Here is a 16,869-nt window from a genome sequence, read left to right as displayed (position 1 = left end):
AATTTTTTTTTTTTTTTTTTTTAAGACAGAGTCTCGCTCTGTCACCCAGGCTGGAGTAGTGGCGTGATCTTAGCTCACTGCAACCTCTGCCTCCCGGTTTCAAGTGATTCTCTTGCCTCAGCCTCCTGAGTAGCTGGGATTATAGACGTGCACCCATCACTCCTGGCTAATTTTTGTATTTTTAGTAGAGAAGCGGTCTCACCATGGTGACCAGGCTGGTCTTGAACTCCTAATCTCAAGTGATCCACCCGCCTCAGCCTTCCAAAATGCTGGGATTAAAGGCATGAGCCACCACACCCAGCCAAGATTTTTTTAATATGAAAGTTTTACATGAAGTCTTCGGGTTTTCATGAAATCTAATTTTAAAATGTTGCTAATTTTTAAAAAGTATATTGGATGAACCAAATGTTTGAGGGCCATTTGTCTGAAGACTGTTTTTTTTGTTTGTTTTTTGAGACAGTCTTGCATTGTTGCCCGGGATGGAGTGCAATGGCATGATCTTGGCTCACTGCAACCTCTGCCTTCCAGGTTCAAGTGATTCTCCTGCCTCAGCCTCTTGAGTAGCTGGGAATATAGGCGCCCACCACCATGCCTGGATAATTTTTTGTATTTTTAGTAGAGATGGGGTTCCACTAAGTTGGCCAGGCTGGTCTCAATCTCCTGACCTCGTGATCTGCCCGCCTCAGCCTCCCAAAGTGCTGGGATTACAGGCATGAGCTACCACGCCTGAAGACTGTGAATGGGCTCTGGGGACCAAGCATTTGGGATGAGGAATTGGGGCCTGGTTGTCAGCAGAGGACCCCTTCCTGCCAGTGTGGTTCTGTATCCAGCTGGGACTGTCTGGTCCTCCTGGTCCTGACCCTGGCATTTGCTTGGAGCCTTGAGCTTAGGATGTGGCCCAAAGGGAGACAAAAACTCTTCCCCCTGGAGGCAGAGAGGGATGTGAGGCCCAGCCCCAGGATCAGCCACAGAGCCAAGCCCTGCAGTAGTACCAGGGTCGGTCTGGGCTTGCCTGTGGGCCACACTTGGAGGAGTGGCCTGTATTTCTTTAGCTGGTACAAAAAGATGGATCATGGATTGGTCTCTTTCTTTGAGGAATGGGTCTGCACTGCTCCTACCCCATCACTCAGGCCTTCCTGTCATTCCCCTCCCCAAGCCTCAGGTGTGTTCATGCTCCCTGCTCAGCAGCCTTCCTGGGGACCTCCAGCTGACGGGCTGACCCCCTGGAAACCTCAGCCTCTTGAGGCCTTGTCAGTGGTCCCCAGGTGTTTGTGTCCCTATTCAATGGCTGCCCAAGGGGAGTGCCAGTGAGAACCAGGAGGCCCCAACTGTTGGTCTCTTTGTATGTCTTCTTTTTTTTTGAGACAGGATCTTACTCTGTTACGCAGGCTGGAGTGCAGTGGTGTGATCATGGCTCACTGCAGCGTCAACCTCCTGGCCCCAGGTGATCCTCCCATCTCAGTCTACCAAGTAGCTGAGATCAAAGGCATGCACCATCATGCTTGGATAACTTTTTTATTTTAAAATGGAGTCTCACTCTGTCATCAGGTTGGAGTGCAGTGGTGCCATCTCGGCTCACTGCAACCTCCACTTCCTGGGTTTGATTCTCCAGCCTCAGCCTGCTGAGTAGCTGAGACTACAGGCGCATGCCACCACGCCCGGCTAATTTTTATATTTTCAGTAGAGACGGGGTTTCACCATGTTGGCCAGGATGGTCTCGATCTCTTGAACTCGTGATCCACGTGCCTCGGCCTCCCAAATGCTAGGATTACAGGCATGAGCCACCACGCCTGGACAACATTTTTATTTTTTGTAGAGATGGGGCCCCCCTATGTTGCCCAGGCTGATCTCCAACTCCTGGGCTCAAGTGATCCTTCCACTTCAGCCTCCCAGAGTGCTGGGATTACGGGTATGAACCACCATGCGTGGCCTCTCTTTGTGTCTGAAGCCTTTTCTCTCCCCATTCCCTACCTCCATGTCCTGCAGTTAATGATCTTTAACATCAGTGCCACTGTTCTCTACGTGACTGCTTTCATCGCCTGCTCTGCAGCAGTTGACCTGACGTCCCTGAGGGGCACCCGGCCGTATAACCAGCGTGCAGCTGCCTCGGTGAGTCTGCTTCCCGGGCTCCCTCAGTGGTCTGCAGGGTCTCGGCCCCAGGACTCATGCTGCTCGCTTGGTCTGAAGCCAGGTACCTGCCACCTCCTGAGTTGTCACCTGAATGCTCAGTGGGTCTCAGAGGGGAGCCAGGCTGCTTCCAGGCTTCCGTAATTAACAGTGGGGAGTGGTGTGTGGTGGCCAATGGAAGTCTGGGGTTAACTTTTTTTTGAGAAGGAGTCTTGCTCTGTCGCCCAGGCTAGAACGCAGTGACGTGATCTCAGCTCACTGCAACTTCTGCCTCTTGGGTTTAAGTGATTCTCCTGCCTTAGCCTCCTGATTAGCTGTGACTACAGGTGTGTGCTGCCACGCCAGCTAATTTTTTTTTTTTTTTTTTTGGGAGATGGAGTCTCGCTCTATTGCCCAGGCCGAAGAGCAGTGGCGCAACCTCGGCTCACTGCAACCTCCACCTCTTGGGTTCAAGCGATTCTCCTGCCTCAGCATCCCAAGTAGCTGGGATTACAGGTGCAAGCCACTATACCAAGCTAATTTTTGTATTTTTAGTAGAGACGGGGTTTTACCATGTTGGCCAAGCTGGTCTCGAACTCCTGACCTTAGGTGATCCATGTGCCTTGGCCTCCTGAAGCACTGGGATTACAGGTGTGAGCTACCACACCTGGCCTGGGATGACCGTAGAAACTTGTTGTGAATCAGTTGTGCCACACTGACTTAGGGTCATGTGCCACCTTGGAGAATGTAAAAAACTGCATACTCTCCATCTGACAAGAGCACATGCAATAGCCTTTTGGTTTAAACCATTCTGGGAGATTCATAGGCTGTCCCACGAAATCCAAACTCCGGGCCCATGTCAGGTGGCCAGTGAAGTGGCTGCAGTCCCCTCCACGTCTGTCACCCTTCACTCCACAGGCCTTGCACACCGTCTCCTCCCAGGATCCTGTGACGTCCCCAGTGAGGGAGAGGAAGGGACTACCAGTCCCTTTTGATAGACAGGAGGCTCCCATTCAGAGAGGTTGGGCGCCAGGCCTGGAGCCACGGCCCAGCCCAGAGGAGGGCAGGGCCTCGACTAGCCCTCATTTGGGTTCCTTACTCTTCCTGACAAGGGCAGTTTTGAAATCAGCAAATTCAGTGATGGGGACAGAGTGGGGAGCTTCTGAATGTGGCTGCAGATTTGAGTATAGAGGTGTGAACAGGTTCTAGAAAATTCCTAGGATGGCCTTTGAATGTTGTCTTTTTAGAACTAAATTCTTGTGAAACCCCATCTCTACTAAAAACACAAAAATTAGCTGGGTGTGGTGGCGCGTGCCTGTAGTCCCAGCTACTCAGAGGAGAATCCCTTGAACCCAGGAGGTGGAGGTTGCAGTGAGCCAAGATCGTGCCACTGCACTCCAGCCTGGTGACAGAGTGAGACTCTGTCTCAAAAAAAAAAAAAAAAAAAAAATAGAACTAAATCCTTGCTAGGTGTCCCCGCTGTCACTCTTACCTTCTCCTTCATTGCCCTCATCACAATCTGAAGGCCTGCCTGTGGTCCTTAGCTGTTTCCCGTGCTTAGAAGGTAATGTTGGCATCCCTGGACACTGGTGCTTATCAGCCCCATGATAAACAGCTGTGAAATGCGTCTGGCTAAGTGTGAGACGGTGCGGCTGCCACAGCTCTTCCTGTCTGGGCCTGAGATCCGTTTGGAACTTGTGTCACTGTCACCCTCTTGCTCCTTAAGCCCTTCTCGCCTCTGTTTCAGTTCTTTGCGAGTTTGGTGATGATCGCCTATGGAGTGAGCGCCTTCTTCAGCTACCAGGCCTGGCGAGGAGTAGGCAGCAATGCAGCTACCAGTCAGATGGCTGGTGGCTATGCCTAAACAGCCTGTGCCATGGCCCCCTCTGGGGCTGAAGCCGCTGCTGGGTCACAGAGCAGGGTCACCCTGCAAGCCTGAAGCTGGGGAGCCCTGCACAGAGGGTCAGCCCCGCAGGGACTACACTTGCTCCTCTCTGCCCATCAGACACAAGCTCTCACAGCGCTAAGGAAGCAGGCCCAGGCTGGCAGGCATCTGGGCTTGTGGGAGGCCAACCACGGAGACCTCCTCTCCATCCCCCTTATTCAGTGGAAGGTGACGGGGGAATCTGAGGCTGTGTCTCTGCCTTGTCTTTAGAGGACTTCAGCGTCCCAGGCTGGGGCCCACCCTTCTCACCAGCACTAAATGCACTAACAAGGACTCTAGACCTGTAGCCCCAGACCTGCTGTAGCGTAAGCCTAACAGGCAGCATGTAGCACCTTAGTCTTTGTTCCGGGAGAGCTAAGCAAGCTCGTGAAACCATTCTCCTTCCTTTAAACACAGTTCCGACCCACCTCTCCCTGGAGCCAACCTGTACAAAGCGGGTTATGATTGTCGACAGCATGGTCTTCCCTCCCTGCATTTCAGACACGCCAGTTACTGAAAGCAAATCAGTTTTCAGTGACTTCTCAACACTGAGAAGCCTGGCCAGGTTTCCTTCCCTTTCTTAAGCCTCTCTCTTTAATACTCCCTTTGGGTGAAGCTAACCTCAGTGCCAACTGCCTCCCCGACCCTGCTGACTAGGCACAGGGGACGCGAAGGAGGGAGGGAAGCAAGGCCTTGCCTGGCGAGTTGTCATGTGGTTGGTGGTGACTTTGTTTTTTTGTTTCATTTTTATAAAAATAAAGATGAGAGAAATTATTTGGACAAGATGTTGGGGAATCATTTTGCAGGTACTTATAACCTCCAGGGGGCCTGAGCTTGACTGTGTAAGATGCCTGCCGTAGGGCAGTTCACGATCTAGAGGCCTTCAGCACCACCTGCCAACTCTTTGCCCGGAGGGAGGCTGCCTACACTTCCTGCTTGCTGTATCTGGAGCAGTCCTGGTTTATGCTGTTTGTGCTGGCACAAGTAGAATTGCATGGCCTTTTATTCTCACAAGTGTCTCAGCTTGGCAATAACTTAGCCACCCTTGCCTTGGGCAGGTTAGGTGATCTTACTGAATGAAAGATTTCAACAATATCAGCTACCTCGCAAGTCTGCGAAGCTCAGAGGTCATATATCAAGGCCAGCCATGCTGCATGCTCAGAGCTGGTAGAGACAGCAGAGGAAAGCAGCTGAGTACTCCCGAGCTTATTTTTCCAACACCACAGAGCAGCGTTCTCCCAACAATAAGGTAAAAGCGTTTCTAGACACCCTCTGGTCCCTTTTTTTTATTTTTTTTGGAGATGGAGTCTCGCTGTGGTGCCCAGGCTGGAGTGCAGTGGTGCAATCTTGGCTCACTGTAATCTCCGCCTCCTGGGTTCAAGCAATTTTCCTGCCTCAGTCTTCCAAGTAGCTGGGATTATAGGCACCCGCCACCATGCCCGGCTAATTTTCGTATTTTTAGTAGAGATGGGGTTTCTCCATGTTGGCCAGGCTGGTCTGTAACTCCTGACCTCAGGTGATCCACCTACCTTGGCCTGTCAAAGTGCTGGGATTATAGGTATGAGCCACTGCACCTAGCCTCTGGTTCCTTTTTAAAAGTGGGAATTAAAATGTAACTAAGTTCAAACAGTTGCAGATGAGCTACTCTGTTATTAAGGGATGAAGGATTAAGTCCAGTACCTATGTCCTAGTCAGCCTGGGACAAGCCCAGTTTGAGATGTTGTCCTAGTATAATTTGTTTTTTAAGGGACAGGGTCTTGCTCTATTGTCCAGGCTGGAGTGCAGTGCCACAACCATAGCTCACTGCAGCTTTAACTGCCCAGGTTCAAGCAATGCTCCCGCCTCAGCCTCCTGAGTAGCTTGGACTACAGGTGCATGCCACCACGGCCAGCTAATTTTTAAGTTTTTTGTAGACACTGGGTCTTGATATATTGCCCAGGCTTGTCTTAAACTCCCAGCTTCAAGTGATTCTCCCTCCTCAGCCTCCGAAAGTGCTGAGATTATAGGTGTGAGTCACTGCACCTGGCCTTGGTATAAATATTAGTAGCATCACTGTTTAAAGTGTCTCAGAGTCTGAATAATAAATTAGTAATTCCTGGAATAAGTTGTAAGAGTTTGGTTTTAAGACCGGGCATGGTGGCTCATGCCTGTAATCCAAGCACTTTGGAGGCCAAGGCGGGTGGATCACCTGAGGTTGGGAGTTCAAGACCAGCCTGACCAACATGGTGAAACCTCGTCTTTAAAAAAAAAAGTTTGGTTTTAAGGAAGGGCAATGCATTTAAATGCAAAACAAATTCCTAGGCAAGTTAGAGAGCTCACCCGTTATGTTTCTGGCATGAATCAAACAGCCTGTTTCAGGGGACACATTAAAGGCGCTCTGTCAATCCTAAGTCTCAGCAGTTTGCGTGCCTTGTGTTCCACTGGGAGGAGTCCTAAGCAAGAGGACTAGGACTTCCTCACCCCAGGCCAGGTGGGACCCCCATCAAAGGTGGCACCTGACATCACAGTCTAGGTGTCTGTTGGTGGAGAGAGGCTGCTAGTTTATTTTAAAAGAAACCAGAAAGCCTACTTATAATATTAAGCAACAACAGACTTGCTTTTTTTCTGAGCAGAAACTCAAAAACTGGCCGGGCACAGTGGCTCACACCTGTCATCCCAGCACTCTGGGAGGTAGGTGGATCACCTGAGGTCAGGAGTTTGAGACCAACCTGACCAACATGGTGAAATCTGAAATCCTGTCTCTACTAAAAATTAGCTGGGCGTGGTGGTGGGTGCCTGTAATGTAATCCCAGCTATTCGGGAGGCAGCCCAATCTCTGAACCCAGGAAGTGGAGGTTGCAGTGAGCCAAGATCATGCCACTGCACTCTAGCCTGGGCAATAAGAGCAAAACTCCACCCCCCCACACCCCCCAAAAAAGTGTGAAAAACCAATTTGCCTTTATCGTTTTTTCATCATTTAATCTCTGGGACTTGTCCACTGGCCTTTTCTCAAGCAGGCAGACTGGTCCACAGGTCTCAGCAAGGGCCCCCAACACGCCTGGGCTGTGGTAGACAGTCCCATTTATAGACAGAGCAAGGAAAGCAAGCCCAGGGGAGGTGGCATTTTAAAAAGCTGGCTCTGAGTGGTTTTAAAGGGCCAAAGTGGGCTGGTGCAAGTACTGTGGTGTTTATAACTAATAGATCGGAACCAGTGGCAGGTTTCCTTGTTCCTTCTCTACTCCCATTGCTTCACTTGACTAGCCTTAAAACAAAAACAAAAAACAAAACCCACAAAGCAATAATAACCTGATGGCGGTGGCTGCGTTACAGAAAGAATAGACTCATCGAGAATGGTGGTTCTTGCAAAACACCTCAAATTTTACTCATGGTACAAAAGTATTTAATAAGTGACAGATCAGTACAGAAAAACACAGAGCTTGTAGCTTTTCCTTTAAAACCAGAATGGCCAAATGAAAAGTCAGTACAGATTCTTATTTTTACTATTAAAAAAAGTCAAAGAGACACACTGGGAATTGGACTACTATGTTTTTTTCTTTCTAGAGATGACATACATGTTTTCTCATAAGTAATCCAACACACACTGCACTACACCAAAGCAGACAGCCAGTAAAGCTGTGTTCTACCTGCTACTCATGCTGGGCTGGACAGTGGAACACCATCTTGGTAGGAGAGATTTTGACAGGAAAAAACTGCAGTCCCTACCTAAGCCAGAGAACCTAACAAACTGGTTTATACAGAAGGATTTTCAGCAGACATGCAAGCACACTAACATGCAATAAGAATCTGTTTTAGTCTATTTCTAGCACACAGCATACATTCATTGGTGTCCAGTAACATAGGAACGAACGCCAATGTAGAAAGCATTTTTGCCTTCACAGCACTAACACCTAAAAAGCCCACAGCATATAATACTTTGATCTTTTACGTGGATAATCATGGAAGTTCCAAGATCACATCCACTAGGTTAGCCTGAGTATTCATCTATAAAAATATTTTTTTTTTTCAAAAATAATGCTTAAAAGAGACTTCTAGAAACAGTGGGGACTAAATCAGAACCAGAAGACAGTGACACTAGGACTGGAAATGTTAGGACTAAGGGTGGCTTTTCAAGTGGAGCTTTTATCAGAGGACGTCTCTTTCTGTTGGTTCCTACAGCTGAGACAAGCTGTGATCACAGGAGATTCCGAAATCTCAAGATGAGCTAGAGTAACACCCTAGACAAACATCAGGAACCCCACTGAGGCTGAAGTACTGAAACCATGACCCATGTGAAAAAGGGGTGCAAGTGCACAAAAAGATTCATGCCGAGCCTGCTGGGGCAGGGGTGGTGACGGCGGGTGAGTCCACACTCACACACCAGCATGTGTGCTGGGGGAAGGCCCCCCCAGGTGGAGTGCCTGACATGGGCTCACTCCAGAAGCGTCTTTTGACTCAGAAGCTCCTGAGAGAGGTGTCTACTTGAGGAGGAGAGGAATACTATGGTAAATGAATACAAGGTGTTTCAGGAGAAACAGGTCCAGGAGGGGTTAGGTCATTTTGGTTTTGACCTATCAATACTTAACATACACGAAGAGTTACATAACAGAGCCAGTCTTTTTAAGATGTATTCTGTCATCATGAGCTGAGCCTATCGGGCCGGCGACATCCAGAATGATCCCATTCATTGGCTGGAGGTAGGACCTAGTGCCGCAGATTGTTGGGGGAAGCTGGCACAGATGATGATTTGCACAACGATGTCACCACTAAGCCACTGCTTAAATCCAGTCCTCGGCCTTCTTTTTCCTATATGAGAAAACAACCAAAGGCAAGGACTAGAAAGAACCCTGGCTTAGAATCTTGCCTCTGACGTGGGGAAGGTAGAGCTCAAGGTGGGAAGAGTACATAGGAAGAGAACAGAGGTTATTGGTTATCCTGCATTTCTCTTCAGTACTAGCCTGCCCTAGTCTTATTATTTTTAAGAGGCAGGGTTTTACTCTGTCACCAAGGCTGGAGTACAGTGGCTTGATCATAGCTAACTGCTGCCTGTAATTCCTGGGCTCAAGTGATCATCCTGCCTCAGCCTCCTGAGTAGCTATTACTACAAATGTGCACCACCAAACCTGGCTTTTTATTTATTTTTGAGACGAAGTTTCACTCTTTCACCCAGGCTGAAGGCAGTGGCGCGATCTCTGCTCATTGCAACTTGTGCCTTCCACTTTCAAGCAATTCTCTTGCCTCGGCTTCCCAAGTAGCTGGGAGTCAGGTGCCCGCCACCACACCCAGCTAATTTTTGTATTTTTCCATAGAGATGGGGTTTCACCATGTTGGCCAGGCTGGTCTCGAACTCCTAACCTCATGACTCGCCCGCCTCGGACTCCCAAAGTGCTGGGATTACAGGGATAAGACACTGTGCCCAGCCTATTTTTATTTTTGTAGAGACAGGGTCTTGCTATGTTACTCAGGCTAGTCTTGAACTCCTAAGCTCAAGCGATTCTCCTGTCTTGGCCTCCCAAAGCACTGGAACTGTAAGTATGAGCCACTGTGTCCAGCCTGGTCCTGGTCATTCTTAAAATGAACTCTTAAAAAAAGTACCTCCCTTGCAGTGAGCCGAGATTGCACCACTGCATTCCAGCCTGGACGACAGAGCAAGGACCCACCCCCAAAAAAAAAAAAAAAAAAAAAAAACTCCCTTCATGGGAAAACATTTTTCTTTCTTTTTTTTTGTGAGATGGGGGTCTTGCTGTGTTGCCCAGGCTGGAGTGCAGTAGCTATTCACAGGCACCACTACTGTGTAATACAGCCTCAAACTCCTGGGTCAAGTGATCTTCCTGTCTTGCCTTTCAAGCAGCTGGGACTACAGGCATGCACCACCACACCCAACACCATTTCTTTTTCTTTTTTTTTTTGACACAGGGTCGGACTGTCACCCCGGCTGGACTGCAGTGGTACAATCACAGCTCACGGCCCTCTCAACCTTCTGGGCTCAAGCAGTCCTCCTGCCCAGTCCCCAAAGTAGATGACTGAGACTATAGGTGTACACCATCACACCAAGCTAATTTTTATATTTTTCATACAGACAGGGTTTTGCCATGTTGCCTAGGCTGGTCTCAAACTCCTGAGCTCATGCCATCTGCGTGCCTCGGCCTCCCAAAGTGCTGGGATTCTAGGTGTGAGTCACCATGCCCGGTCTCCTATTTTTCTTATAAAGAGCTTGCATCATAAGAAAGGTGGCGGCTCACGTTTATAATCCCAGCACTCTGAGAGGCGGAGGCAGGAGGATCACCTGAGATCAGGAGTGGCCAACGTGGTAAAACCACATTTTTTATTTTGTAAAAGTACAAAAATTAGCCAGGTGTGGTGGCAGGTGCCTGTAGTACCAGCTACTCGGGAGGTGGAGGCAGGAAAATCACTTGAACCTGGGAGGCGGAGGTTGCAGTGAGCTGAGATCGCGCCATTGCACTCCAGCCTGGGTGACAAGAGCAAAACTTCATCTCAAAAAAAAAAAAAAAAAAAAAAGAAAGAAAAGAAAGGCAAGGTAGAATGAGACCTGTTTTGTCATTCTGATTAGGAACTCTAAGATGGTACCTGGGGCTTGTTTCATGAAAACATGAAAAGGTCCCAGCCACAGTAGAATAGCAGCTCACTCCTCTGATACCTCATCAGCTGCTGGACTGATACTGGCCACTTTAAAGGGAGAATGATGGGGGAAGCATGGGAGGTTTGTGTTTAGTATTTCTACCCGGAACTTTCTAAGTAGCTCAAAGTGGCTAAATAGGCAGGAGTAACTTACTGCTCTGTAGTCCAAAAACATTTCTTTAAAAGCCAGAAAATCTGTAAAGGTGAGCAGCATGTCGAATATGTCACCAGCCACTTCATCTTTATGATGCCTACAAAAGGAACAGACACCAGATGAAATAGTCCTCAAGATTGCGTTCATTTTTCTTTACCCCACTCCATCCCCACCCCCTGCACTTTTTTTTTTTTTTTTTGAGACTGGGTCTTCTCTGTCACCCAGGCAGGAGCACAGAGGTTCCATTATAGCTCACTGTAGCCTTGAACTCCTGGGCTCAAAAGATCCTCCAGCCCCAGCCTCCTGAGTAGCTAGGCCCACAGGTGTGCAACACCACACCTGACTAATTTGTTTTTTGTAGAGTTGGGCCTCACTATGTTGCACAGGCTGGTCTTCAACTCCTGAGCTCAAGTGATCCTCCTCCCTTGGCCTCCCAAAGCACTGGGAATACAGGCGTGAGCACTGTGCCTGGTCTTTTCAAGATTTCATTAAAAGGTTTGACGGCCTCCTACACAGGACCTAACCACAAGGGCATGCACAGGAAAATAAACAAAACAAGTAGGGTCTTTTGGTCAGCCTAGGCAAGGAAGAAAGTGAGAACAAAACAAAACACAAACATCAGTCAAGCTCAACTCACTGTAATGTTGTGGTGAAAGCTGCCATGTTAAATCCAGGAATCCGCTCCAGCAGCTGTTCTTCAATGTATTTTTCTACCAGAGAAATCTGCAACAGTAGAAAAGATTTTGGTGAGACCACACTTTGGGAAAACAAGACTTATAAAGCCTGCCCTCCAGCCCTTCAAACATTTCCTGAAGTCCTATTCTGTGTGCCACAATCTACACTGAGTGCCAAGGACACCAAAGAGGACCAAAACACAGCTTCTGTCCTGGAGAAGTACTCAGCCTGGTGTGGAAGAGAAGCACTAGCTGGTAATGATGCTGTAACAGGGCGGATGCCCTGATACAGGTGGAGACAGCGAGGAGCACCATGCCCACACCCACAACCCAGTGCTGGGTGCGATAACTGGGGGCTTTGCTTCCTGGGTGGATGGCATCTGTGCAAACAGAACATACAGAAAACATAGACATGGAAGCAGTCACAAGTTCTTTCTGGGCAGGTTTCATTGTTTATGCCACGTTTCCGTGTTAAGAAAATAAAGTCCTGGAGGCTGAAATGGATTCTTAGATGACAGAATCCCAGGGGGCTGCAAGAGACCTCAGGTTAAAGTGTAGAGACCCAGGGGTGACAAGCTGAGGTTCCTGGGTTCCAGTCTTGGTTTTTCCACCAACTAATTAGTGATCTTGGACTCAGTTTTCACTTTTACTTAACAGTCGTACATATCTGACTGGATTATACAGAAGAAAGAAAGAATGTGTGAAAGCAAGGAGGTTTGTCAAATGCATGCAGAAAGGTATGAAGAACTCATGTACTGTGACTGAAAGCAGGATTATGATAAGCCAAACCTATTTTGTTATCTTTATTTATTTTTTTTTTAGAGACGGGTCTTTCTGTGTTGCCCAGGCTGGTCTCAAACTCCTGAGCTCAAGTGATTCTTCCACCTCAGCCTCCCAAATAGCTGGCACTACAAGTCTGCTACCAAGCCCAGCTCAAACTTCTTTTAAATAAGGAGCCAATGAGCTAATCAAATATTTGCCTGAAAGCCTTTTGGAAAATGCCCAAAGGCTGTGCAGAGGAAAATGAACTTAAACCAGATTCTTATGAGGATTCCTGGCAATGTACTAGTGGCATATTTTAAAAGGCAGAAAATTTCAATGTCTTTTGATTCTAAATTTAAATTAAAAAAAAAACTCTGACCTCCTGGTAGGAGACATAGGAATCTACTTACGTATTCATTAAAAATAGGTGTGTAGGTGAGTTTATTCTCCTCTGTGTCTTCAAACTCCAGGTAGTACTTGTCCATGAAATTTCTCTGTAATAACTGGAACTCGTCATCTGAACCACAATGGGGAAAATTTACTCTTTTTAAGTGGAGATTACCAACAATTATGATTTATAAGCAGGCAGGATCTATGTCAGCAGTACTGCCTTCTCAATGGTCAATCTCTAGAAGGAAAGCTCATGTCTTAAGTGTGTATTAAATGGGACCTTGATGTTGAAATAGACCAATCCTGTTTTTTTTTTTTTTTTTTTTGAGATGGAGTCTTGCTCTGTCGCCCAGGCTGGAGTACAGTGGCATAATTTCGGCTCACTGCAACCTCCACCCTCTGGGTTCAAGCCAACATTCTCCTGCCTTAGTCTCCCAAGCAGCTGAGACTACAGGCGCGTGCCACCACGCCCAGCTAATTTTTGTATTTTTAGTAGAGATAGGGTTTTACCATGTTGGCCAGGATGGTCTCCATCTCTTGACCTTGTGATCCACCCACCTCGACCTCCCAAAGTGCTGGGATTACAGGCGTGAGCCACCGCATCTGGCCCTTTTTTTTTTTTTTTTTTTGAGCCGGGGTTTTGCTTGTCACCCAGGCTAGAGTTCAATGGTGTGATCTTGGTTCACTGCAACCTCTACCTCCGGGGTTCTTGCCTCAGTCTCCTGAGTAGCTGGGATTACAGGTGCGTGCCACCTCGCTGGGCTTATTTCGTATTTTTAGTAGAGACAGGGTTTCACTATGTTGGCCAGACTGGTCTTGAACTCTTGACCTCAGGTGATCTGCCTGCCTCAGCCTCCCAAAGTGCTGGGATTACAAGTGTTAGCCACCATGCTTGGCCCTCTTTTTTCTTTTTAAATTGTGGTGAAATATAAAATTTGTTTATCATTTTAATGTTTAAGCACACAGCTCAGTGGCTTTAAGTATGTTCACACTGTTGTGCAACAATCGCCATCCTTCAGTCCATTTTAAACACATCCACAAGGGTGGCTTGGGAACTCCCTCACATTACTTTTCTTATAAAGGAATGAATTGGTTCTCTCTTATTTTGATATAACTTCAGCAGCAGTTATGGAAACAGTGATTAAAAGTATGGGGTCTGAAAGAGGCTCGCCTGCCTGGGTTCGAATCCCATCTCAGCTGCTTACTTACTAGTTGTGTGACCTTGGGTAAGTTACTTAACTTCTCTAAACCCCAGATAAACTTCTCATTTATCTGGAAAATAAGAAGTGTTTATAGTATCTATTAATAGGACTGGAGGCAGAATTTAAATGAGAATTCATGTAAATAGATTAGTTCATAGTGAACACTTAATAAATGATAGGGAATACGGAATTTTTTCTGTTTTTTTAATTGGGACAGGGTCTCCCTATAGTGCCCAGGCTGGTCTTGAACTCCTAGACTCAAGCAGTCTGCCTGCTTTGGCCTCCCAAAGTGTTGGGATTACAAGTGTGAGCCACCACACCGAGCCTGGAATAAGGAATTTTAACAACTGAATAGATTATTTCTAAAAATAAAAGGAAAATTTCAGAAAGGACCCAGACCTTGGGATAAATACCATAGGCTCACAGAAGGCTCATTTTCCCATAGCATATAGGGTATAATAGGCAAGAGAACTGAATGGATTCTTCAGTATTCCCCAGAAATCCTCAAGTCCATATGGGAAAAGACCTTAATGATGAAACATCTATATTCAGGAGTTAAGGGCATGAACCTTTATATCTGAAGGTATAAAAACTTGGTCAGTAATTTTCATACTAAATGGATTACGCCATGGAGCCAATAACACCAAATAACAGTGTTCTTTTCCTCATTCTTATACAACTTAAAATCAACAGAATTTTCTCAAATGTAAGTTTTCCCCTCCTACATACTTGTCTTAAATCTCTGGGGACTGTGACTGCTTGCCTGTTACTTAGCAAGCTTCATGGATGCCCAAATACATCCACAAGTAGGAACTCAAAACCCAGGAAAATACAGAACAAGCTGAAGCTTAACATCTTGTTCTTAACCACAAGCCATGTGTGCTTGTGGTTATGGTTTTATGTGTTTTATGGCATGAAAATGTTAAAACTCAAAACTATCTAAAAATGAAATTGCTCCTACCCTGCATATGAAATAGAGTAGATCAGTATTTCCTATAGTGTTGCTAGTGTCCCATTACCTGAGTCAGTCCCTTCCAGGCCCCTGAATCTACGGTTATCGGATGTTTTCAGGAGTACTGGGGCTGTTTGTTTCTAAGACAAACTGCAGTAAGCCTTTATTTAAGTATTGCATTGTGCTACACTAAAAATTGCATGCAGCTTGATGTTTTCTATTTTTAAAATTAACTCTCCAAATTGATTTCAATGTCCTTAAAGAAGAAGTATGCCAGTCCTTAAAAACAGTATCTTAAAAGCTTACCCATGATAATGTCCTCTAAATATCCAACCACAGCATCAAATTCTGCATCCGAGGCAGAGGAGCTGAAAAACATTCCTGGATTAGGTGCTATTTCATATAATGCATTAATAAAATATTTGTAGTATGGACATTTTCAAACATGTACACGAGAAAAAAGTAGCAAACGAACTTCCCATCACCCATCTTCAGCAATTAAGAATGACTGTCTAATCCAGCAAGTCCAAACAGAAGAGAAACACTTGACACGTTTGTGACATGAACGTTCAATGTGACGACTACACTTTCATAAAACCGGGTTCTCCAGGCTCTTCGCTATCACCCCGTACCTGTCTGCGTGTATGCATGAACCTGGTGCGGGCAAAACACCTGCCAGGGGAGTCATTTTGGTCAGGAGTCCGGGAGGTGGGGGCCAGGGAGGGGTGGAGGGGCCTCGGGCGCACGGCCCGGCCTCCGCAGCTCAACCCCGCCAGGCTTTGCTGACAGCTGAGGGTTGACGGCTGGGAATTGTGACGGAGGCGCTGATCAACGGTGACACCCGCCTCGCACTCCCGTCCTACGGAGCCTGAAACCGGCGGCCTCAGTACTCCACAAAATGAAGGCCTGGAGCTGGGACAGAGCCTTGGCGGCCCCGACCCTGCCCGCCCCCCCGCCCCTAAGGACGCCCGTATTAGAGGGTCAGGCCCTGGGCGTACGCCCGCCGCACCCTGCGGAGTTACTCACAAAGACAGCGCAAAGCTTTCTTCTTCTAAGGCGTCCATCGCCACCGCCCCGCGTATGCTCCTACCCCGCCCGCGGCCCACCCACAAGCAGGGCGCGGCGGCTGGCCGGGTTAAGGCCTAGCAGCCAAGGCCGCGGCGGCTCACTGCCCAGTCGGGTCAGCGCCTGCGCGCCAGGCCCAGCCCTGGGTACCCGGCTGCGGCCACACGCCAGCCCGGCCTCTAGGCCCTGCCGGGCGCTCTGCACCCGCCGACGACGCCGCAGGTACAGGCCTAGGTGACTGCCGCTGGGACGCCGTGCCCCGCCTCCCGTCACTATGGTCACCGCAACCCCTTCCACCGCCTCACGGCTGGCCGACAGCCAATCACAGGCGCGCGTTACCGACGCCGGGGCGGGGCAAGACCGGGAGAGGAAGTCTGGGAAGGAAGTGCAGAGGGATGCGGGGCTTGGCGAGCGCTCTGTCTGGCGACTCCGTCTCACGTCGCCCCCCATTTTACAGATGAAGGAATCGATGCCACGAGCCTCAATTTCCTCACTTGCAACTCGAGAATAAATTGCATCTCGCAGAGTGTGGAAGATTAAATAAGTAGTTTAAGATGTGTTTGAAGAGAGCTTGTAAGTTGCCAAGTCGCGGGAGAGCCAGTCCTTTATCCCTTCAGTTCCTACCCCTCGTGGAAGGAAAGCCCCCAGCAGTAACTGATTTCTTGACTAATTATACAGGACGAGAACTGAAGAACTACTTTGAGCCACGCAATCAGGAATCAGATACCTTTCAGGAAAAGGCCTCTTCAAAACTATCGGACTTTGAAAAATGACTTGAGCTGATTTCTCTTGCTTGGACAACTAAGCTTTGTGTCTCTTTGGTTGCATGATATCTTTTGGCCAAAATGTGGTATATGACTAGAGTGGTTTAAAATATGAACTGAGGGTCAGATTGCAAGTCAGAATGGGTTAGCAGACTTTTTTTTGGGGGGGGGTGGGGACAGAGTCTTGCTCTGTCGCCCAGGCTGAAGTGCAGTGGCACAATCTCGGCTGGCTGCAACATCCACCACCCGGGTTCAAGCGAT

General features: G+C 47.9%; 2 protein-coding genes across 4 annotated transcripts in view; one reads left to right on the top strand and one right to left on the bottom strand.

The window, feature by feature from the left end:
* Nucleotides 1–4,810, top strand: part of PLLP (plasmolipin) — a 26,547-nt gene extending 21,737 nt beyond the window's left edge. Inside the window, exons 3-4 of the mRNA XM_032283972.1 lie at nucleotides 1,987–2,109; nucleotides 3,854–4,810. Coding sequence (XP_032139863.1) covers nucleotides 1,987–2,109; nucleotides 3,854–3,970 — 240 coding nt within the window. The 3' untranslated portion in view covers nucleotides 3,971–4,810. The remainder of the gene's footprint in view (nucleotides 1–1,986; nucleotides 2,110–3,853) is intronic.
* The window catches only part of ARL2BP (ADP ribosylation factor like GTPase 2 binding protein), a 19,808-nt gene extending 3,702 nt beyond the window's left edge, over nucleotides 1–16,106 (bottom strand). Inside the window, exons 1-6 of one of the 3 annotated variants that reach the window (XR_004270537.1) lie at nucleotides 15,806–16,106; nucleotides 15,086–15,147; nucleotides 12,646–12,752; nucleotides 11,437–11,522; nucleotides 10,800–10,896; nucleotides 5,134–5,194 (exon numbers count right to left, since the gene is read on the bottom strand). Coding sequence is in view for 2 of the 3 variants with exons in the window: in XM_032283969.1 (XP_032139860.1) it covers nucleotides 811–924; nucleotides 10,800–10,896; nucleotides 11,437–11,522; nucleotides 12,646–12,752; nucleotides 15,086–15,147; nucleotides 15,806–15,843 (504 nt within the window). In the remaining variant the exon portion in view is untranslated. Of the gene's footprint in view, nucleotides 1–810; nucleotides 925–5,133; nucleotides 5,195–7,362; nucleotides 8,813–10,799; nucleotides 10,897–11,436; nucleotides 11,523–12,645; nucleotides 12,753–15,085; nucleotides 15,148–15,805 lie in introns of those variants that run through there. The other 2 variants (XM_032283969.1, XM_032283971.1) reach the window with 2 other exon arrangements.
* Between the last annotated feature and the right edge of the window lie 763 nt (nucleotides 16,107–16,869).

This window comes from Sapajus apella, unplaced genomic scaffold, assembly GCF_009761245.1.
Source record: "Sapajus apella isolate SASKATOON/1434 unplaced genomic scaffold, GSC_monkey_1.0 scaffold15, whole genome shotgun sequence".
NCBI classification, from domain to species: Eukaryota; Metazoa; Chordata; class Mammalia; order Primates; family Cebidae; genus Sapajus; species Sapajus apella.
This window is presented reverse-complemented; position numbering and strand designations above follow the sequence as displayed.